General features: G+C 40.3%; 1 protein-coding gene across 6 annotated transcripts in view; it reads left to right on the forward strand.

The window, feature by feature from the left end:
• Window positions 1–24,452, forward strand: part of LEPR (leptin receptor) — a 66,123-nt gene that overhangs the window by 35,967 nt on the left and 5,704 nt on the right. For 5 of the 6 annotated variants that reach the window (XM_075936173.1, XM_025185634.2, XM_006125028.4 and 2 more), the window contains exons 10-18: window positions 3,422–3,621; window positions 7,745–7,893; window positions 8,438–8,597; window positions 8,685–8,767; window positions 11,477–11,693; window positions 13,364–13,546; window positions 14,458–14,553; window positions 17,986–18,088; window positions 18,993–19,068. In XM_075936173.1, the coding sequence (XP_075792288.1) occupies window positions 3,422–3,621; window positions 7,745–7,893; window positions 8,438–8,597; window positions 8,685–8,767; window positions 11,477–11,693; window positions 13,364–13,546; window positions 14,458–14,553; window positions 17,986–18,088; window positions 18,993–19,068 (1,267 nt within the window). Of the gene's footprint in view, window positions 1–3,421; window positions 3,622–7,744; window positions 7,894–8,437; window positions 8,598–8,684; window positions 8,768–11,476; window positions 11,694–13,363; window positions 13,547–14,457; window positions 14,554–17,985; window positions 18,089–18,992; window positions 19,069–20,321; window positions 24,431–24,452 lie in introns of those variants that run through there. The other variant, XM_075936175.1, reaches the window with a different exon arrangement.

The raw sequence follows: 24,452 nt of genomic DNA on the forward strand, positions 1-24,452 counted from the left end.
CAAAAATAGCACAGACCATGCAATAAAAATCCAGAATGATGGGATAAATCTTTAGAGCAGAATGTAGTGATTTACTACATATTAGTTTCATTGACATTAACAGGAGAAATATAACTAAATGTACCTCCTTAGGGGCCAATTAAGTAGCCAGTTTTTCTCTGGTGGGTATCTCAAAAAGCCTGAGCTCCACAGGCCTGCATGCAAATTCTAATATCTTAGGGAAAATTTGAAAACATTCCTCTTTTCATTAGCCACAAAATGTCACCTTGATCATTTTGCAACATTCCCACATGCAGTTCAGAGTCTATGGTTTATCTGAACTTGTTTGCAATATATGCATGTTGGAAACCTATTAAAATAAATCTTACCATCACTATACCAGGTAGATTTTTAAATGGGATTTCATTCTTATAGAGCTCCAACCATTTGTGTCTAGTTAGGCAGAATAACCCACCACATCTCAACCTGCACTTAGAGAGCTAGATCCTGAGCAGATACTAACAATCACACGCTTATTGAAGTCAGTAGAATTAAATTAATTTTCACCAGCTGAGGATCTGAAACAGGAACATTACCTCTAACACATAGTCCTCATATTTTTTTGTCCTTAGTGTTTCTGCCCACTTCCTAGCTTTTTTCTTATGGCTTGTTTAACTTTTAAGCTAATCTGCATTAAGGCCACATTAAATCTGACTGAGAATGTCTATATGTGAGTTTAATGAGGTTTAACAAGTCTACTTTAAATTCACATCTGTAGTTAATCTGGATTAATTTTATGTGTGTCCTCATGTAGACAAACCCTTAGTTGGTTGTTCCTGTAGCACTGTGTTCCCAAGAGGTCTTCCAGTGGAAAAAACTGGTGGTCTGGTTCCCACATTCCTACAGCCCCTTTGCTTCATTCCCCACTCTTTTTATGTATTTGTAGGTTGGGGGAAAGGGCTCCAAGTACAGTAATTCCTCATTTAACACGTGCCCACTTAACACGTTTTTGCGATAACACGATTTTTTTTAGGGAACGTTTTTTTGAATCACATGACCGTCCCCGGAATAACATGATTTCCCTAGCCAGCCCATTGCCAGCGGCTGTGCAGGGCTTCCCCCGCCTCCCTGCAAAGCGGCGGAGGGTTCGCCGCTCGCTGCGCCGTTTCCCGGAGACCCCCCCTTGCCGGACGCAATGCGGGTCCCAGCGGACCCATCACAGGGGCATACTCCCAACCCAATCCCCCTCCTCTCTCCTCCCCTCCCTGCTGTAACCCAGTCCCCTTTCTCCTCCAACCTTATGTCCTAGTCCTAACAGACACCACCGCTTGAAACACAATCCCCACCTTTTCCATTATTTTCAGTGGGAAAATTGACCCTGCATAACACGTTTTCACTTAACACAATCATTTTCTGAAACATATCTATAGTGTTAAATGAGGAATTACTGTAGACTCAAAAATGTTTTTAACTAAAAATAAAATCTTTCCATCCTCTCTCAGCTTCATTAGCCTATCTCCAGCTCAGCCTGCAGCAGCTTTGCTGTGCTCAATAACGCTTTCCATAGGCCTGTATGTCTCTTTCTGCAGGGCCAAGAGGAAAACCTGAGAGGGAAGTGGAGTTACCCTGGTGGATTGGTGTTATATGATCAGTGTGGCAGGAGGGAGCAGAAGGGAAAGGAAGAGAAAAGAGATGAGAAGCACAGAAGAGGAGGGAAAGGAAGGAATAAGACAAAAGATCTTAAAAGGAGTGAATGAGAGAAATACCGAAATGGAAGTGAAAGAGATGGGAAAGTTAGGGGTCTAGAAGAAGGGTGAACGGATGGAAAAGGACATAACTAAGAAAGAGGGAACGAGTAATAGCACAAGGGGTGTGAAGAAAGGAACCAATGAAGGGAAAATTCTGTCAGACATTTCTGTTAGCATTCTACATTTTGTGGGTCTGTAAGCCACTGTGCAGCATCTGAAGGTTTAATAGTGTGGTCTAATGCGCCTTATACATTTATTTATTTAAAATATTTTTACCTGCCTCTCTCTTTAAAATATTCAAGGCAGCTTAAAAAATTTTTTAAAACACAATAAATAAATGGCCATGAAGAGCCATAATTTGATTCTCTGTATTGTCCCACTGGTCATTCCATTCCAGAACAGAGCCCATGAACATACTCAGAACTAAATGCACAAATCTTATTTTGACTCAACTTTATTATAGTAATTTCATCACTTCTCTCCCTTCCTGCAACACACGCGCGCACACACACACACACACACACACACACACACACACACACACACACACACACACACACACACTTGTACCCCTAGAAACTCTCTCCACTATTTCGCCTGGATGCTGGGGAGGAAGAAAGAGATGGCTCGTGGTGCTTTAGTTTTTAAATGCATGAGAGGTGATCAGATTTTACAGAAATGGGGGAAGGAGTTTAAACATATGTGAAGTTTTAAAAAAAAGTTTTAAAAAATGTATACTGCACTGCCAAAATTCGGTGCTCTGAAGCTCACAAGGTAATTCATTGTCTATGGATCCTTTCAGCACCTGATCCAAATCCCATAGGGTATGTCTACACTACCCTCCTAATTCGAACTAGGAGGGTAATGTAGGCATACCGCACTTGCAAATGAAGCCCGGGATTTGAATCTCCCGGACTTCATTTGCATAAGCCGGGCGCCGCCATTTTTAAATCCCGGCTAGTTCGAACCCCGTGCCACGCGGCTAGACGCAGCACGGAGTAGCTAGTTCGGATTAGGCTTCTAATCCAAACTAGCTGTACTCCTCATGGAAGACATACCCATAGACTTTAATAGAAGGACTCCTGTTGATTTTAATGAGCCTTGGATCAGGCCCAAATTCTACCTCTCTGCCAACTCTACCCAAAAAGTCACCAGTTAATTAGTGGCAAGTGTGTAGGTGATCAAGCACTGTTCTATATAGGCCACAACAACAGCCATCTGGTAACTGCTTCGCATCAGGTATGGGTTGGGTTTGAAGTGGTAAAGTTGAAGAATCTTTGGTATCTTATCATCATATTCCCTTGAGCCATGCAATGCAATTTTAATGAAAACAAGCAAATCTTTAAACACTGTGTTAAGAATGATTATAATATTTCTAATTTTATAAGCATGGCACCCAGAGAATAAAATATTGTCCCTGTGCTTAATTGAAAGTATCATTCCTTTTTATGTTTGAGTTACTTTGAAAAGGTGACCCTCTAAGGTAATTTTGGGGAGGATAGGGGAAGTTTTCAGTTTATAAAGAACTGTTATAATTTTGGCTTTAAACATGGCATGTGAAATTCAAGATTTCCAATCAATATTATTTCTAAGCCTCTAGATGACAGTATTTTCTTTATTTTTCTTCTGAGTTATATTCATAACATAAACAGCTCTTTGTTGAAAATTAATTGAATGTTTTCATCTCTTTTAAGGAGTAATATCTATTGTTCTGACTTTCCAAGTATTCCTCCAAAGTCAGAGGCAAAAGAATGCCATTTACAGAGGAATCATTATTATGAGTGTACATTTCAGCCTATTTTTCTTTTATCTGGATATACCATGTGGATAGAAGTAAAGCATCAACTAGGAACACTTGAATCCCCACCAACCTGTGTCATTCCAGCAGATGTGGGTATGTCAAAATATTTCCTTAATATCTTATTCTTCCAATAGTAGTCTTGGGCAGCAATGTCTATATGGTTTAGTTCAGGGGTGGGCAATAATTTTTTGCTGGGGGCCACTTCAGAAATTTTTGAAGTGGTTCCGGGCCGCACCAGAAGGGGTGGGGCCAGAATACTTCCCTGCTTCCCCACCCACAGACCATGATTGGTCTGGGAGTGGGGGAGTATATAAAGTCTGCCTCCTCCCCAGAGGTTCCTCCTAGGCACCCATGCCTCTGAGGTGGGAGGAAACTTTGTGTGCTCCCCTTTCTGCCCCCAGGCCAATCAGGGTTTGGGGGCAGGGGAGCACACGAAGTCTCCTCCTGCCCTGCTAGGAGCATGTGAGGTTTCTAAGCACGGCGTGCTCCTTGCAGGGCAGAGACAACTTTGTGCGCTCCCCCTACCCACAGGCCCTAATTGGCCAGGGGGTGGGGGAGCGGCAGGGCCTTCACGGGCCAGATCAACCTGCATGGTGGGCTGGATCTGGCCTTTTGCCCCCCTCTGGTTTAGGTGAAGGTGTTCGACACCACCTTTTGGACAAATCAGATGCTGGAAGGAGCAGCAAGGTCCTGATTGTAATACCATTGAAGTCAATGGGATCCTTCCACTGAAGTCAATGAGACCTTTCCATTGACTTCAGTGAGCTTTAGATTAGGTCTTTATTTCACACAGTGTGTTTTGAGCTGAAAGAATCAGTTTAACAGCGTGTATCAATTGGTGGCCATTGCAGAGTAATTTACAAGAAAGGTTGGATTTTTTAAAAAGTTGTTTTTGTTTTTGTGGGATTTTTAAAACTTATGGCACACAAAAAAAGTGCATTTTCAATTACTAAGGAGCTACAGGATTGAAAACGTTGAGGGTCAGGAACTGTCTCTTAGTACTTTTGTAGAATGTCAAGTAGAGTGGGACCAAAATTGTGACTGGGTTCTCTAGGCACAACACCAAAAAATAATAATAATGCTAACTTAAAAGAGACCTAATCACATAGGGTACGTCTAGACTACAGGCTTTTGTCGACAGAAGTTTTGTCGACAGATACTGTCGACAAAGTTTCTGTCGACAAAGAGCATCTAGACTACATTCAGTTCTGTCGACAAAGCAAGCTGGTTTGTCGACAAAACCCTGTGTAGTCTAGACACAACCCTAGATGCAATAACACCTTCTGTCGACAGAACTCTGTCAACAGAAGGCGTTATGCCTCGTAAAATGAGGTTTACCAGCGTCGACAAAACTGATGAGTTCTGTCGACGTTATGTCGACAGAACTCAGCGGTAGTGTAGACGCAGGTTTAGTTTTGTCGACAAAAGTCCACTTTTGTCGACAAAACCCTGTAGTCTAGATACACCCATAGTTTCACTCACTTGCTGCTGATGTTTACTGTGCAATGTTTTTTCCTGATCTATATTTCTAAACAGACCCCAGCTATTTCAGGATTAAACTAGGGAGACAGAAACCCATTCTGAGTAATCACGAATCCACTTAGAAACTGTGTGGCTAACTAATGTTGGAATAACTTCAGGGACCATGGATCAGTTTGACTTTAATTTAACTGTTATAGGGTTCACATTTGCTTAGAAGAGGCTTTATAAAAGAAGCAGAGAAGGAAAAGAGGAGAGAAATTACTGAAAAAAACCATAAGTACTAAATAAAGGTCTCCTTCACCTCAGTAGCTTTTGGGAGAGAGTATATAGCACAGAGTTCTATTCACTAGAATAACTTATTTTAATTGTGAATTTCCCTTACAAAACACTTGGTTTTAAATTTAAGGAAAAAAGTTTCAGTGCAAGAACTAGTTTTGCTAAACGAGGATCTGATCTATCTTCCACTGACGTCACTGGGAGTAGTATTTCACCCCTACATAGTACCTCAAAACTTCCCTTGTTCCTGTTGTGTGCTACCTGCCCCTGAATCTACTGACCTATCCCTAAGCACCCATTGACATAATGGATCCTCCCACCCCCGTTTTAATGTCTATGCTGTGCGCCTGCATATTTTCAGATCTTCTGTTAATTTTTTGCTATGAAGGTTAAGAATACAGATGTTAAGTCTTCTGCATAAGTTATACTGAATCTTCTATTGCTAGCTAAAATTTAAATTCAGGGAACAATGACCAAAGGAATTGCTGAAGGAAAATAACCCAAAACATTAGGATCCTCTTATATCTTATATATAGGTATTGAAATGCAGAATTTCATTTTTCGTTTTGCTTTTTGTACTTCGTCTTCCTAAGCTCTAGAAAGAGCAATGAGTCAATAAATGATAGTACAGTAAAACCTGTTCTGTCTGGAACTTAAGTATCCAGAAAACTGTGGAAACCAGCAAATTTTTGACACCAGGAAAAGAAGAAGAAAAAAGGAAACTGGCTCTTTAAGTGCTCCTCAGACGAGCATGAAGCACATACCTGAGGAGGGGCGAACTGAAGCAAGCTTCTCGGCTCCCCCCGCAGCTCCCGCGACCCCTTCCTGGCAGGTCGCCCTGCCATCTCTGCCTCCTGTCCCCCGGGCTTTCACCCACACACACACCAGGCCACATCCTGCAGCTCGTGGCCCCCTCAGCAGGCCACATCTCTGCATGGCTCCTGTGGGCCCCCTCCCGTAGGCCCCACACTGCTCCTCCCCCACCACACACACACACACTCAGATAACCTAAAAATTTTGGTTATCAGTACGCTCTAATCCTCATGCATGCTGGATAACACAGGTTTTACTGTACGATGACAGTGTGGACTTAACAATGTGGCCATTCAAACATATTTAAGTAAGTACAGTTCAAAGAGATGGTCTTTTCTAGGTAAAAAACTCAATTCAGTCTTTCCACCTGTTTTGATCAACATGTTTGCTGATTCTGATGAAGTTAGTGACAGTGACACATTATAATTGTAGCCTTCAGTGTTACTTCTTAGACACACATGTTACCGGTATTGGTGCACATAGTAGAGTATATGGGGCTGTGTTCATTCTGTACAGCCTATACAGTGTGCCAAAATAATCTTGTTTTCACTAATGCAACAGTTGCAACTTAGTAAAGTAATTTAAGTTCGTCATAGGTTCTAACAGATCAAATATCCACTGGCTTCCAGTTAGAGGAGAGTCCTCCTAAGATACATCTAGTAGATACATTAAGGAGTGCTGGCAAATGACAGCTTTCAGACATACTTGGCTTGAAGAGTTCATAAAAGTCTCAGCTACACACTCCTCTCTCTAAACACAGCGGCGACAAGATAAAACTGTTGAAGTACAGTGCATGACGCAAGCTCTGCACCTTACCACCAACAAAGTGATCATTCCAGTTCTCCTTACCTTGCTGTTTTCTTCAACTTCTTTTCTTGCTTTTTAACAGGGTTGCCCAAAGAACTTTGAACCAGACATTCCCTTGCTGCAACTGAAATTTTCCACATGAAAAGAGTAATTTTGGCAAGATTTTCCATCTAGAAAATCAAAACATTTAATTTCAGTTTGACCCCTTATTAGTTTCTGCTCTTGCCTGAGCCTTTGCAGTGCAATATGGGAATTGTAATTCTGAATTACTTGTGCCTCCATATTCTCCTTTGGCCACTGATGCCTCTCCCTACTTCATCTTCCAAGATGTACCACTGCAAACTCCTCGTAATAGAGTCTCCAGGAGGCAGCATGGCAGCTGAAGTGGATGCAGATATCAGGGTTGACTTGACCCAGCCTGAAGCAATGATAAACCAAAGTGAAATGTTTTTGACATTTCTGAATTGACATTTTTCTGATTTTTTTTTCATTCTGTGAAAAATTCTAATATTTCAACTTTTTGTCCTGATTTGGGGCAACATCTCACGGGACAGAAATTCAGTTTGTCAGTCAGCTCTACTTTTTAGCTACATTGGTGGCAAATGAGTAAGCAAACATGTAGTGGGATGCTAGACATTACAGTGAGAAGATTTTGAGATACTCCAGAGAAGATCTGGAACAACCACTGATATTTGCAGGGGAGAACTTGCATTACTGTAACTAATATTACAGTATGGTCCTATGCAAAAGGGGAAGAACAGGAACATTAAGTACCATTGGTTACAATTAGAAATTTCGCAGTATACATTTCAGTTGTTTTTTCTCTTCAATTTTATAGTGAAGCCATTTCCTCCCTCTAATGTTGAGGCAGAAATCACTGAGAATACTGGACTGCTGAATGTGAGCTGGACAAATCCAGCACTTCCAAACAGCGACCTCAAGGTTCAGATTCGGTACTCTGTGAACAGGGAAGAAATATTATGGGAGGTACTGTTCATACAAAATAACATTTACATCTTAACAGTGTTTATACATGTAAAGTCCAGGTCAATCAGTCAATCTGTGTTGAATTCATTCTGTGTCAAGGGTGGGCAAATACCATCCTGCAGACTGGATCTGGTCTGCCATGGTTAGTCACTGGTGGGCCCCCACACCACTGTATTCACCTGTGCCTCTACAGGTACTGGGGATCACCACTCCTATTGGCTACAGATGACTGTTCCCAGCTAGTGGGAGTTGCAATCGCCTGTACCCGCGGAGGTGCTGGTAAATATAGCGGCAGTGGCCCACCAGGGTCTAACTCTGGTGAACTGCCCCCATTTTATTGCCCAGCCCTGTTGTATGTGAAAATTGTTTTAGTTTGCATTAGAATTTATTTTCTGTAGCAAAATTATATTAGTGAGCTCTCTCTTTTCATTGGATTGAGTGGCAGGAGGTTTAAATTTACCAGCTTAGGAGTTAAGACTTCAGTCCAGTGCCCAGAAAACTGTGTGGTGTTCCTAATCTAAATATTTTAAAATTCTTTTTGCAGATCTCTGAGGTTTCAAATGCACCAACAAGATCAGCCATACTAAAGGTGCCAGACCTTTGTGTTGTATATGTTGTTCAGGTGCGCTGCAGTGGACTAGATGGATTAGGTTACTGGAGTGATTGGAGTAAACCAGCATATACTGTTGTAAAGGATATCAAAGGTGCATGTACTTTATAAATGCACTCTGAGGATTATAGTTTTATGCGTGTGTGAAATTGTTCATTTTAAAATGGTTGTAATTTTGCAGCTCCTCTGAGAGGCCCTGAATTTTGGAGAGTTATTAATGAAGATCCCATAAGGAAGCAGAAAAATGTTACTTTATTTTGGAAGGTATGAAGAATTATATTTCAGCTTCTATCGCACTCTCTCGGTTTCTCACTCATAATATGGATGATGCCACAATTGGATGGCTTTGTGGGATGCATGATTCAGAAGTGTTGGTGTAGAGAGTTGCATAAAGCAAGCACATACTGTTTTGAATGACACACTCACACATTTATTATTCATGGTCCCTTTATAGACAGTACAATTAGGATACAGTTTAATTAATTTTACCTCCTCTCACTCAGCAAAGCTGTCAGCAGAGGAGCCTAAAATATTGGTGACAGTACTGCAGTATAATGGGAATATAGTGCTTATTTCTTTTCCTACCATCTCCTTTTCTCTATCCTTCCTTCTCTCTGCAGTTCTCTCCCTGTGTTTCTTATACACTGAAATCTTTCTTGCCACTAGCTGGCAGAGATCAAGCTGGTTTCTTTCCTACTCACCAACAAGAGATAGTATTCTGTTAACAGGAAAGAATCCTTCCTTCTTCTGTGTGGTTGTTCTGGATTGTTATGAGGTCACAGTGAGTCTTCACTCACTCACTAGTTTTCATTCAGCAACAGGGCAGGATTCCAAACCAGCAGTTCAACAGAACACTAGCCAATGTCCCAGCAAACTGTTCAGGTTGTCACCTCAGAAGTCCGACTTAGGGTGCAGTCAGGGCCTATTCACCCAAGCTCAGTTGCATGGGGCAATCAGTAGCACAGGCATTATACTGTTCATATTTGTTCATAATTCACACAGCACATATACACATACTCCCTACCTCTCAAAGCAAGCAAGTTTTTGTGCTCTGCTAAAGAACCACTGCATAGCGAATTCAACCTACCAACCTCTCAGCACCACCCTGGATAGGAAGGACAGTATTTTGTCCAGAGTATAAAGCACTCTCCCTCCTTCCTGTCAGGACACATTTTGCCACTGGGCTGCACTGATTTAGCAGCAGTTTGGAAGAAAAGAATTCCCAATATATTATGTATAAATCAAATCATTATAGTTTATGACTTGACCAGGTAATCTTATAAATATTTTCGAAAGTTTGTTTTGTTTGTTTGTCCCAAAAGATCTCCGAAATAGTAAGAGCTAGAAGCACAACATTTTTGAACGGCTACTACGGATTTCCTAACTTAAATAACTGGATTGGTTTATATCTCGAAATCAGTTCCCCCAGAGCCTCAATTGGTCCCACTGATAATTAGCTTTTAGTAGCACCTGATCATAGGCATTTGCTGGACTCTTCTGTTAAGCGGGTCACATAAACTGCAACTATGAGATCTTTTCCCTATGATAAAAGTAAAAGGTTTTTCAAATAAATTTTATGTTAAAGTAATTTACGTAGTTCATTCACCACACCTTTTTGTTATCAAGAAATGAGTTAAATGTAAATGTGTTTTGTAAGCACATCACTAGCTATGTTAATTTCTTAAAGTAATATATAAAAGTATTTCCAATAAAATATGTAATATGTTAATGTAATTGACGTAGATCATTCATCCCACCTTTTACAATATTTTCCCCAGCTGACGCCAGGTATTTCTGCTAGTACACTATAAAATATAATTACAAAGATGTGCCATTCATGTATTAGTGGTTTTTTTTAATATTGTTCTTGGGTGTGATGCTCGCATGTGCCAAACCCACATATAACAAAGACTTCAGCTGACTCCGTGTAGTGGTCAGAAAGGGATCCCTCCCAGTCCTTCTTCCCCCACATGGTTTATGGTGTGCTGTTTTTGTATTCTTCCTCTGGAGCATGTAGACGGCCACAGCTGGAGATGGGCCAGGGTAGACCAGTGCTCTGAGATGACACTGAGAATGCTCTCTTTCAAGGGCTTGGCTGTCTGAGTCTTGTTAAGAGCCTAACTAATTAGCATATGCGGAATTTCCCCCAGGTCACATAAACCTTGGGAATTTTCACCCTTCTCTGCAGTTTGTGGGATTATCTGTGTTTACCTCACTTAATTGTTTCCTTGCCATTGCAGGACCCTCCGGCATTGGTACACCTCAGTCCCTTCTATTCTTTGCCTGTAGCGCATAATTCAGGTTATTTTGGGCTCATTTCATTTGTGAGGTGCAAAATGTAGATGCTGAGGGTGTTGGCTTGTGATATTCAGGAGGTCAGACTGGGTGATTTTGTGGGCCCTTCAGGCCTTAGACTGAATGACCTGAGTCTTTAAAAACAATGGATGCAAGTTATTTTGAAAAACATTAGTCTCAATTTGCCATATTCTCAGAAAAGGAAGCCCTTGCTCTGTATGCAAAATTGTTCTAGCAACTATAAACCATTCCCTGTACAATTGCTATGGCTCTGCATGCAAACTGTGTAATTGCACATGCAAACGATTAGTTAATTGACTGACTGACTACCCTTATTTGCACATGTAGCCATGGTAACTACACCTGCAGCCTAGCGTGCATTGTTGCGTATGGTCCTGAGCCTCCTTTACTGAAAATATGACCATAAACTAGAATGATGGTAGTTTCTTCTGGCTCTGCATCCTTTAAAAATAATCCAGTAAACCCGTGAGTTTCTAGAGCAAACTAAAGGTTTGCATTTCCTCAATCACATTTGTCTTAGGAGGTATAGTAAGTAGAGATGTCAGGTCCCTGATGATGAATGAACTTCAGCCTGTTTAAATGGACAGCAGTATTTTAGGTATCAGAAAAATAGTCTCACCCTTGGGTATCGTTTAATACACTGCTGTTTCCTTGCAGCCATTGAACAAGAATTACTCCTTATGCAGCATGTGCGGATACATTGTAAAGCATCATACTTCAGAAAACATGAGTTGGACCGAATCTGTCAACCCTGGCACTACCTATACATTTCCATGGACTGAGCATGAACACACCATTACAGTTCTAGCTGTGAACTCAATCGGCCCTTCCTCAATGAATTTTAATTTAACTCTGTCACAGCAAATGAGCGCAGGTAAGAATAATGGGTTAGTCATCATACTGGTGCATTCAGGAGATTAGAAATGCCTACTCTGCCTTTTGACAGTTTTAACAAAGTAAGCTTTATTGAATGAGAATGGGTGATGACATTCTGTGCCCTTATAGGGATGAAAAGTCTGAAACTCCACATTTTTAACAGAACAGAAATTCCTCAATATTTTGTTTCAGCAGCACCAAAACATTCACACTAGAGGGACATTTTGGTGGCTCCAAAATGAAATATGCACCCCAGGATCCTTGGCCACTCCCCCTGCAGACTGCTTAGCTTCCCAGGCAGCTGAAGAACTGGGTAGCTCAGGGATCTAGCCATCCAGAGCGGGCATCCTACTGTGGGTGACCTAGGTGGGCTGCAGGGGAACTGAAGATCCCAGGAAACTGAGGACTTGGCATGATCCAGCTTTCTGAGATTCCTCTCCATGGGCACATCTACACTGCAGGGCAAAGGTCGAATTAAGCCATGAAACTTCAGCTACATCAACTGTGCAACTGAAGTCAAAATAGCTTAACTAGGCTTTTAGCACTGTCTACACAGCAGGAGATCTAAGGAAGAACACTCTTCCTTCAACTTCCCTTACTCCTCGTGAAATGAGGGTTACAGGAGTTTGAATAAGAAGTCGTTGAGCTCGACATAATTTCAAAATAATGGCTTGCTGTGTAGCTGTGCATTTTGTTATTTTGAAATAACGTCAGTTATTCTGAAATAACACTGCTGCATAGACGCGCCCGGTAGACACAGTGGGAGAATCAGGGAGTCAGGTGGGCTGGGCATGAATATACCCCAGAAAGGCTGCAGTTAGCAGCATAAGCACAGGTGGAGCTTAGCCACCTGGGTTTTGATCCTCTTTTCCTAAAGGAGCATAATGACACATGGGAATTAGGTTTATACTCTATATTGCGAACTACATGTTGATGGGTTTTAGCTATTACCATATGTCTCAACCTGGGGGTGAAAGCTGTGAAAGATTTAGGTAAGAACCAGAAATATTGTTCAAAACAGGAGTATTGCCTTAAAGAGAGATTAATATAGGAAATGTGCTAAGAACACAGTCCACAGATGTGATCCATTTAATACCTAGGCAATACACTATAAAATATGATTGCAAAAGATACATCATTCATGTATTTAAAGAGGGTGTTTTTTTAAATATTGCACTTGTGTCTGATGGTTATATGTGTGAGAAACCATCAGAAACAAAAACTCCATGTACTCAGGGCTTGTCTAGCCAATGAGCTAATGTGTTCTACGAGGGGCTGATTTCTCAAGTGCACTAGCGATTGACATCAATTGCTCCATGTAGAAGCTTGCTGGTGTGCTTTAATGTAGTGCTGTTTCAAACAATATTACATTAAAACGCACTTAAGTGTGAGTTGGCAGAATTTGCATGGATCAATTAATGTGCAACATGTGTGATTTTAGAAATCACACCTGTGTAGAACATATTAACCCAATATGAAGACAAGTCCTATGTTGGCATAAAATGACGTTATTTTCATTGACTTAAGTAGAGATGTAAAAATAAACAACAATAGACCTAAACCATTATAGTCTTTCTCATCTCTATGTGGGACCTTAGCTGCAGCATGTAAAACACTGATTTGATATAACTGATTTCATTTTAATCATGATTTTTCCTGTTTTATCAGTGCATATTGTGCAGACACTCAGCGCTTATCCAGTAAACAGCAGTTGTGTAATTCTGACCTGGACACTTTCACCTTCAATGTATGTAATAACATCTTTTGTTATTGAATGGAAAAACCTCAATGAGGAAGAACAAATGAAATGGATTCGAGTTGCTCCAGATATTAGCAAATACTATATTTATGGTGAGTTTGTACTTGAAAATAAACACACATGATATTTTACCGGTGTTACAGTGTATTGAAAGGTAGCTCTTTCTGGGTACAGTAATATGGCCTCTGTAATATTCTCTTATTTTTTTTAATAATATTGTATTGGATCTAACTTGTCAGTTGAAGATCAACTATGGAGTTAATGACTTGGACTGATACAGGATTGCTGACTGGCTCTTGTTGCTGTTTAAGAATCCAGGCCTTGGTCCTCACCTTGTGTCACATGGGCATTGGTCTGTAAGCACATGCGCACCTTAGTCACTGCATACAAAAGGACAATAGGTTAGTTGGCTCAGATATGCACAAACCTCCACATAGTTTATTTACTGTGGGCCTGGCCCTCCTTTCATTTGCACCTGCTTTATGCTGAAATAATGGCATTGATCTTAGTGGAGTTGTGCCTAATTTACATCCATTTAAGGATCATCATCATTATTATAATGGACTTGGGAAACAGTATGTTTCGTCTTTGTTATGTTCTGCACATGTGTATTTGCTTAGTGTGGAAGTGATAAAGAGGGAAGCTCAGTTGTATATTATGGTAACACCAATATGTGCTGAATATATGTTTAAATATAAATATTTCCATGTGTGTACATATTATTGAGGTTTTACGTATGTGCTTTGTGGCTTTAAGATTTATAATCTTTTCATCAAAAGTTAATAATTCCATTGGGGAAAAATAGCTAATGTATCCAACATAGATTTTTAGGTGTACATTTAAACCCAAGATTCAAGGGATTAAATGAATAACTCTTGTTTTTCCTGTGGGCTTGCCTTGAGCCACTGATGCATGAGATCAAAGCCTCTCTAAAAGCTAAAAAGTATTTAATGGTCTTACTAACTTCGAATGTAAACTCCAAAGTTTGATTTCTTCTTTCTAGATCATTTTATTCTTATTGAAAAGTACCAGTTTAGCCTGTACCCAATATTTCCTGAAGGAGTAGGCAACCCCAAAACAGCTGATGGATTCATCAAAGGTAACCAATATGATCTGAATTATTATTTTTTTTATTAAGCAGCAGCTGGTTAGTAAAAGTTCCCTTTGGCTATTATATGGACTCTTGTTCATGTTTTTTATGAGAAACATCAAACACTGTTGAAAACACAATGATTGAAGTATAATTGACCCCAGTCTGGATCTTCAGTCAGTATAAATTGGCATAACTTGGTTGAAGTTAGTAGAGTGCCTACACCAACTTCTCCTGACATTGTTTCTGCAGTTAATTTAATATCATAGAATCATAGAATCATAGAACTGGAAGAGACCTCAGAAGGTCATCAAGTCCAGCCCCCTGCTCTAGGCAGGACCAATTCCAACTAAATCAACCCGGCCAGGGCTTTGTCAAGCCGAGACTTAAACACCTCTAGGGATGGAAACTCCACTACTTCCCTAGGTAACCCATTCCAGTGCTTCACCACCCTCCTAGTGAAATAGTTTTTCCTAATATCCAACCTGGACCTCTCCCACCACAACTTGAGACCATTGCTCCTTGTTCTGCCATCTGTCACTACTGAGAACAGCCTCTCTCCATCCTCTTTGGAACCTCCCTTCAGGAAGTTGAAGGCTGCTATCAAATCCCCCCTCACTCTTCGCTTCTGCAGACTAAACAGACCCAAGTCCCTCAGCCTCTCCTCATAAGTCATATGCTCCAGCCCCCTAATCATTTTGGTTGCCCTCCGCTGAACCCTCTCCAATGCGTCCACATCCTTTTTGTAGTGGGGGGCCCAGAACTGGACACAATACTCCAGATGCGGCCTCACCAAAGCCGAATAAAGGGGAATGATGACATCTCTGGATCTGCTGGCAATGCTCCTCTTAATGCAACCTAATATGCCATTAGCCTTCTTGGCTACAAGGGCACACTGTTGACTCATATCTAGCATCTCATCCACTGTAACCCCCAGGTCCTTTTCTGCAGAACTACTACTTAGCTGGTTGGTCCCCAGCTTGTAACTATGCTTGGGATTCTTCCGTCCCAAGTGCAGGACTCTACACTTGTCCTTGTTGAACCTCATCAGATTTCTTGTGGCCCAATCCTCCAATTTGTCTAAGTCATTCTGTACCCTATCTCTGCCCTTAAGCGTATCTACCTCTCCCCCCAGCTTAGTGTCATCCGCAAACTTGCTGAGGGTGCAATCCATCCCCTCATCCAGATCATTAATAAAGATATTGAACAAAACCGGTCCTAGAACCAAACCTTGGGGCACTCCGCTAGAAACCGACCGCCATCTTGACATTGAGCCATTGATCACTACCCGCTGGGCCCGGCCTTCTAGCCATCTTTCTATCCATCTTACCGTCCATTCATCCAATCCACAATCCCTTAACTTGCTGGCAAGAATATTGTGGGAGACCGTATCAAAAGCCTTGCTAAAGTCAAGGTATATAACATCCACTGACTTCCCCATGTCCACCGAGCCAGATACCTCATCATAGAAGTTAATCAGATTGGTCAGGCACGACTTGCCCTTTGTGAATCCATGCTGATTATTCCTAATCACTTTCCTCTCATCCAAGTGCCTCAATATGGATTCCTTAAGGATCCCTTCCATGATTTTTCCAGGAACCGAGGTAAGACTGACTGGCCTATAGTTCCCTGGATCATCCTTCTTCCCTTTTTTGAAGATGGGCACTACATTTGCCTTTTTCCAATTATCCGGGATCTCTCCCGATCTCCATGACCCTTCAGTGCTGCCCAGAGTGCACCGGCCAGTCATCTGGGATTTCTCCCAATTTCCACGACTTTACAAAGATAATAGCCAAAGGCTCCACAATGACATTTGCCAACTCCCTCAGTACCCTCGGATGCACTAAGTCTGGACCCATGGATTTATGTACGTTTAGCTTTTCTAAATAGTTCCTAACCTGTTCTTTACCCACCACGGGCTGTCCATCTTCATCCCATCTTGTGTCACTTGGCGCAGAAGTCCAGGAGCCGACCTTGTCCGTGAATACAGAGGCAAAGAAAGCATTGAGTACTTCAGCTTTCCCCACATCATCTGTCACTAGGTTACCTCCTTCATCCATTAGGGGCCGCACACCCGCTCTGATCACCTTCTTCTTGTTAATGTGCCTGTAGAAACCTTTCTTGTTATCCTTCACATCCTTGGCCAGTCGCAATTCCATTTGCGCTTTCGCCTTCCTGATAACCCCCCGGCATTCTCGAGCTATACCTTTAAACTCCTCCCTGATCATTTGTCCAAGTTTCCACTCTTTGTAAGCTTCCTTTTTGTGCTTAAGTTCACCAAGGATTACCCCTGTAAGCCAGTCCGGTCTCCTACCATGTTTGCCTCTCTTGCTACGTGTCGGGATGGTTTCTTTCTGTGCCTTCAATAAGTCTTCTTTAAAATACTGCCAGCTGTCCTGGACTCCTTTCCCCTTCATGTTAACATCCCAGGGGATTCTGCCCATCAGATCTCGGAGGGAGTCAAAATCTGCTTTTTTGAAGTCCAAGGTGTGTATTTTACTACTCTCTTTTCTTCCTTTGGTCAGGATCCTGAAATCTACCATCTCATGATCACTGCTTCCCAGGTTGTCACCCACCTGCACTTCCCCTATTAGTTCCTCCCTGTTTGTGAGCAGAAGGTCAAGCTGCGCATGGCCCCTGGTCGGATCCTTCAGCACCTGTGTCAAGAAGTTATCCCCAACATTCTCCAAAAACTTCCCGGATTGCCTGTGTACTGCCGTATAGGTTTCCCAGCAGATGTCAGGGTGATTAAAGTCCCCCACGAGAACCAGGGCCTGCGATCTGGAAGCTTCGCTCAGTTTTCCGAAGAAAGCCTCATCTACCTCATCCACCTGATTCGGTGGCCTGTAACAAACACCAACCACAACATCAATGCTGTTGTTTGCTCCTATAAACTTAACCCATAGACTCTCAACAGGTTTTTCTCCCTCTTTATACTGGAGTTCAGAGCAATCGTAGTGCTCTCTTACATATAGTGCATTTCAATATTTGGCCCACGTTTTCAAACAGGTCAGTGTTCTGCATAGGAGGATCATATGTTGGGACAATCCCAAGGAATTTCAGAGGTCCTATATTCTCATGTTTCTTCAGCCTCTGTGTATGGGCTACTACCATTGCTTTAGTGTTGATCCTGAGTAACTGGGAAACAATGGAAAATCCCACAGGGATGTAGAAGCCACTGAATTTTTAGAGTAATGTTACTTCCAGTGTATTTATACATAAGTCAGGGGTCCCTAGTGTGACCCAGTACAATTTACTTAAGGTTGATATAATAAGCATATATAAACTACTAATGTACAGTTGAATAATTTGTTTCTGATTTGTAAGCATATGGATGATTATGTAAACTGTTCTTTGTATGCATTTTTTAATTGCAATAATGATAGGACTGATGATGAGAAATATTGCAAATAGTTTGAAATAGATTCCTTTCATTTTTAGGTAGGAATGAAAACCAGAATGATGCCAGCCTCTATGTGACTTTGCCAATAGTTATTTCATCCTTCATTTTCTTGCTTGGAACTTTGCTGATCTCACACCAAAGGCATGTTTTTTTATTTTCATATATGATGTGCTTATAAGAAGATAATACAACTTAAAAAGCATGTGCCTATAGAAATATTCATACCTAGTTAACATTTGGTGCCATTTATATATTTTAGCTGTACATTATCTGAAAGGCAGCACAGTCAAGTGCAGTATATCTCAAATATATTTGATCATTCTGCCCCCTTCATGTCTGTAATAGTTTATATCCCAACACACCAAGCAAGAACATATACCAATAAAAATAACCCACTAGCACCTTTCACTAAATATTAAAAAGAAGGCATTTATTCAGACAGAGCCATGTAAGTGTATTGTAATGTAAATTTAAATGAGATACAGCATCATGTTGTTTTTGTTAATGTGATTGGTGTGCCTGTTGTTTGCAGAGCAATTCTATGATTTGCACAAATGAGCCAATAATCCATTGTAATAAGAGCAAAAACAAAACTGCTGTTGTAGTTGATGCTTACAATTAAATGTGCACACTGCCTCATAGCAAATGTAACAGAAATGTGTCAAAATTCACAGTGCTATTAGAGTAAAATGCACAGCCCCATTTGCAGACCGACATGGCTGGAGGAATCAACTTTGCTAGTTATTCATTACTGTGGGTAAAATATGAGCAGTAAACTTTTTTTTTCCTCCTAAGTTTCTCACCCCCCCACCTCCAGAATACAACCCCAAATTTGAGAATCTCCATTCTAATGGATTGAATGTTGCACTGGGAACTAGGAATCTCTGAATGCCCATGTTCAGTACCTCTGAAAATCAGGCCATTATCCTGTCTCTGCTTATGTCCTTGAGCTACCATGATAGTGAGCAGTTTATATTTCTGTCTGGGGCATTCCCATATAAAATGTGTCTATTCAGTACTAAATCAATACTACTAAATATTTCAGAATGAAGAAATTGTTCTGGGAGGATGTTCCAAATCCAAAGAACTGCTCCTGGGCACAAGGAGTTAATTTCCAAAAGGTATGGGTTTCCATAATGATACCTTTTATTTTTCTGTGGGATGATATGTTTCACATGCTGACATTAAGTTTCAAGTGTTTAATTATTTGGATAATTCTTAATAGTTTAACACAAGTCCTTTGAAACATAAGAACGGCCATACTGGGTCAGACCAATGGTCCATCTAGCCCAGTATCCTGTCTGCTGACAGTGACCAATACCAGATGCCCCAGAGGGAGGGAATACGACACATAATTCTCACGTGATCCCTCCCCTGTCACCCATTTCCAAACAATTAGAGGCTAGGGACACCATTCCTACCCATCCTGGCTAATAGCCATTGATGGAACTAAACTTCATGAATCTATCCAGCTTTTTTTTTTAACCCTGTCAAAATCCTAGCCTTCACCAAATTCTCTGGCAAGGAGTTCCAGAGGTTGACTGTGCATAGCTAAATGCAGGACTTTTCTTCAGCTGTAGAAAGCTGACAGTTGGATGTGGGCTGGAACCTCCAATCAAGACCTGTTTTGAAATTCATGGGCAATCTTAGGGTATGTTTGTGTTGCATTGTCAACCTGGGTCTGTGAACCCAGTGTTTCCAATCCTGCACTTGAGCATCCACTCTACATTGTAAACTTGAGCTTAGAGTTGCTGAACCTGGGTCTCACAGCAAAGTTAATGCATTCACACTGCATTTAGGCAGACTTCCTGACTCTAAACTGAAGCAGGAGCTGCATCCACACTGCAAAATATAGGGCAGGATTTGGGCTCTGATCCACTCATCCAGCAGGAACCCAGGTCCTATATGTTTGCAACCTGAGTCAGACTAATTTTTGTGTGGATGGAAGGGGGACTGGGACTCAGCATCCAGGCTTAATGTGCAGTAGACATACTTATAGAGCTAAATCCTGCCACCAGATGATTCTTAGTTATATGACAGCCATTGAAATGGAGGCAGGAAGGGCATATGACCACGCCCATGGACAAATTCTTTGCTGGTGCAAGCCAACTCAGTCACAGTTAAGCTGTGCTGATGTACAGCCTTAACTGGACTTGCATTGGTTCAAACCAGCTAAGAATTTGTGTCTTAGTTCTAGAATTTTATACTGTAACTGTATAATCATTGAGACAGTAACTTAAACATTCAGGATTATTATTTCAAAAAGAAAATGCATCTAATGGACCACAACTATTTGACTTTTTTTCCAGATGTTTAATTTTCATTCCCAGTGAAGTTTTCTTTTCTCATCTTTTATTTTATTTCATTTAAACAGAGAATGGACATTCTTTGAAGTCTAATCATGATCACTTCCTGCTGAACCATTGTGCCAGCTCCCAGACTTCATATACAGAATTGTTAGAAGATTTTTCTGTTTACATTCAGAAGACAGGAAACACAGATACAATATATACTGATTGATTTTAAAGATAGCCCTGGAAATAGTTTTGTTCAAAACTTAAGATGCCCTTGAAAAATCAGGGACAGTTGCCATATTGCAGCCTAGAGCAGGATTTACTACACACGTAGGCAAAAAACTTGCTTTAAATCACATTTTGAACCTTTATTTAGTGACCTGATTAGTAAGGCTCTGACTCACAAAGGGCTGAATGCTTTCACCTCCTAGACTTCACTAAGAGCTGAGAGTGCCCAGCAATGTTCCCAGCAATCTTTTCCATCCATGTGCAGAATAAATGTTTGTGCCCCAATACATGTTCCAATGTGCATGCCAGTAAAAACAAAAAACCTAGCTGTGAGCACTTTGCTAATTGAATCACTCTCGAGCTGCTACACAAGCACACAAGTGCTGGGCACCAGTGTTCCCTGTAAGCTATGAGGATGGAGCAATATAAGCAGAAGTATCAGAATGGTCTGAAATTCAGCTAGTTAACTGAAAGACTTTCCCAATTCGCCACTTACATTTTTTTAAACAGAGTTATTGTTTGTTTAATCCAAGAACTACAGTAGTCTGATTCTGATGCTGAACAGCTGTGGGAGTTTCCACTGACTTCAAGCATGTTGAGGAGGCCAACCCCTGCCTTTGGATGTGCGTAGTGCTCCCATTAAGGTCAATGGGAGCTAATCAGATGCATCTGAGTGCAAAATTTAGTCCAAAGAATTTGCAGAAATAATTCCAAGTGTTCATTCATAGTTTTCTCTAAAAAGGACCATTGTACATATTATGTTGTGTAGACAGGTACTTCATTCATTATCATTTAAACATCTAGCAACTCCCATAGCCACTTGACTAATAGTGTCTGACATTAGTTCTCTCTCTTTCTCTGTCTATATATTAATCTATTGGTATTCTTAGAATGGCAACTTCTGCTTAGTGTAATCTCCATTTAACATGGTTTCCTTTTTGTAGCTAACCTTTTACTACAGTAACTTTTTTTTCTTTTTGTTTAAAGCGCTGCTGTATTGTTAGAAAGCAAAGACTATCATTTAATATTAAACAAAGTTCATTGAAATACATAATACAGGGACTGGTCCAAAGCTCCCTGAAATCAGTGAAATGCTTTCTGTGACATCCGTGGAGCAGTGGACTAGCACTGCAGTACTGCTATAATGACAGTGATGGAAAACATGCTTTAAAATTCTGAAAAGTATCAAATGTGGCTAAAGTGCATTGACCAAAGATTTGCATATTGTTGAGGAAGTGTGTGAGTTGCACAGAGACTTATTTTTTTGTTTACTTAATTCACTTAGCTAGACATAGAAAAGGAAACTTGCTACACTGCTCCCAATAATTTGCATGTTGGATCAGGGACTATGGGCCCTATTTCTCCTCTCATGCTGGTGTAAATTGGGAATAAGTCCATTGAAATGGGTGAAGTTAGACTAATCTACAAACTGGCAAAGAGAGGAAAGCATTTATACTCTCATGACATTACTCCATATTCGTATGTCCTGTGGAGTTCCTAGCTAAGGAGAAAGAACGTAATGCACATAAATATAAAGTGTAATGTGCTGAATTGGAAATTGAAAGATCATGTGACCTTTGACAGCTTGTTCTACTGCAGTTCAGTCTATATGTTTAATGCCTGCTTCCTTTTTACATTTTATTGTTTATGTCTACAATACAATAAAAGACTCTTGGCATGGCTGCAGCTGGCCTGTGTGAGCTTATTTGAATTCACAGAGCTGTGGAGTTAAAAATTGCAGTGTTGGTATTTGAGCAAAGGCTGGAGCCAGGAGTCTGAAGCTTCACAAGGCAGGGACAATCTCAGAGCCCAGCATCCAGCCTGAATCTGACTGTCTACACTGCAGCTTTTAGCCCTGAGACTCGTTATTTTTATTGCAATGTAGACATACCAGTGCTGTCCTCTGATGAGCACTGTAGTGCATGTCTAATTCCATGTGCATCCTAGGCCAAGGGAAATAGGAAGAATTTATGTGGTTAGGGCCCTCATTTATGTGAATGCAATTTTCAGTAGGAAAAACAAAGTGCAGAACTTGTACTGTAACTCTCATTAGCTTTGATAGTCATTGATTGGATTAAAGCTTCCACATATCAGCACTAGAAAGTACTAATGTTCTTATGTCTGAAGCCATGTGTAAATCTTATTTTCCTTTGATTCATCTGTCAGAAGTGCACTAGATTCAATATGTGGTTACTAATACATGTATTAAATATGGCATGTTCTGTGATTGCTCTTTTGGGTCATAATCTCATTCTGCAGACCTTACTTATCCAAACCTCCAAATGATTTCCAAGGAAGATATGACTGAGTAATGACTATGGCACCATCCCGGAAAAGATTTATGAACATGTTTAACTTTACATAGTGTGAATAATCCCATTGACCTCAACGGGATTATTCACAGTGTATAAAATTAAGCAGTTACCTAAACACTGCAGGATTGTGAGCGGAACACATTTTATAGACTGTCTGTGTCTGGCAAACGAGGGTGAATGAAATTTTACTCGAAGCCACCCGAGGCGTTTGTAGAATTATGCTAACTGCTATAAAATATTTTAGCACAAATCATATGACACACACATTGAGAACATATTTTATAGTGATATTTATCCATATGACTCTGTCATTATTTACATAATATTACAGTATTACATCTTTTCCAGGAGATTGTATACTCATTGTATTTGTATATTCATCAAATATATTTTACTTAGTGATGTGTTTGATTCAAGAGAAAGTGAGCTTTAATAATTGAAATATCTATTTTAAAAAGTGGTATTTGATTATTTGATAACAAGTCATAGTCAGTATTCTTAATGTGATTCTGTAGAACTCATATCCAGAGTTAGGCTTCAAGGCATAAGGCAATCTCTAGTTATTGGTGTTCAGGGAGATACATGCCTGCCCACAGATCGACAACTGCCTACTATGGGGTTTCCACTTATACAGGCCACTGTTGGTGAGAGAATACTGGACTAAATGAACAATTGGTCTGATCCATTATAATATTTCCTATGTTCCTATCTGAATTAATAGTTGATCTGCCATAGGGAAGGATAAATTTCAGCAAGGAACATCCAATATGAATTGAAGACATTGCTTGGTGTATGCATTGTAGCAACTGCCTGCAGTTCTTTTCAGTAATCAGTTTGATAATTTTAAATGTCATATTCACAGTGTTTTTGAAGTCCATGAGAATTCTGAGATGCAAGCAATGTAGTAGTTATCCTAAGTTTGCATTTAGGCTCCAATTCAGCAAGGTACTGAATCAAGTGTCAATATTTTAATCTGTAAGTAGTTTACATACATACTTAAATACCTTGCCAATCAGGGTCTTAAATGTTATGGTGATGGCTATTCTAAGTTAAACAAATGCCCAATAGCTTAAGATAGATAAAATAGTACAATATCTTCTTATAATGTACAGCAGTCTAAGCATTTTGACATATTCCTCTTTACTTTGGATGGTTTCCTGCTGTGATTTTAATATCTGGACGGCTTATTAACATAAACACAATCTGTTGTTTTTAACTCATTGTTTTTTTATTTGTCTCCATTAAATTCATCAGTGGGTATACACTTTAGAGTGAACTTTTCTTGGTAGTAAATAGGAGAGCCAGTTTCCTATTATACATAACATTTCAAATATACCATAGTATGAATTGATATTTCACATCCTTGTTTGATGCAGAGATGATGCATTTCCATGTAGTATGTGTGTGTACGTATGCATGTGTGTGTATAAAGAGTCTAAAAAAATTATTGGGTGGCAGGATTTGACTCTGGCATGTGCTTGCTTTCTGTAGCCCCAATTCCCCATTGCCACATACCAGACTTAGTTTTCATTTTTCAGATATGTACTTTTTATACGAAAATATAAATACCATACTAGTTTTCATTTGTGGCTTTAAAGTACAGTAACTTCATAATGAAATAAAGCTATTAAATGATAGTTGAGCATTAAAATATGTCTTTTCTTCTAG

The sequence above is a fragment of the Pelodiscus sinensis genome, chromosome 9 (genome assembly GCF_049634645.1).
Source record: "Pelodiscus sinensis isolate JC-2024 chromosome 9, ASM4963464v1, whole genome shotgun sequence".
Lineage (NCBI taxonomy): Eukaryota > Metazoa > Chordata > Testudines > Trionychidae > Pelodiscus > Pelodiscus sinensis.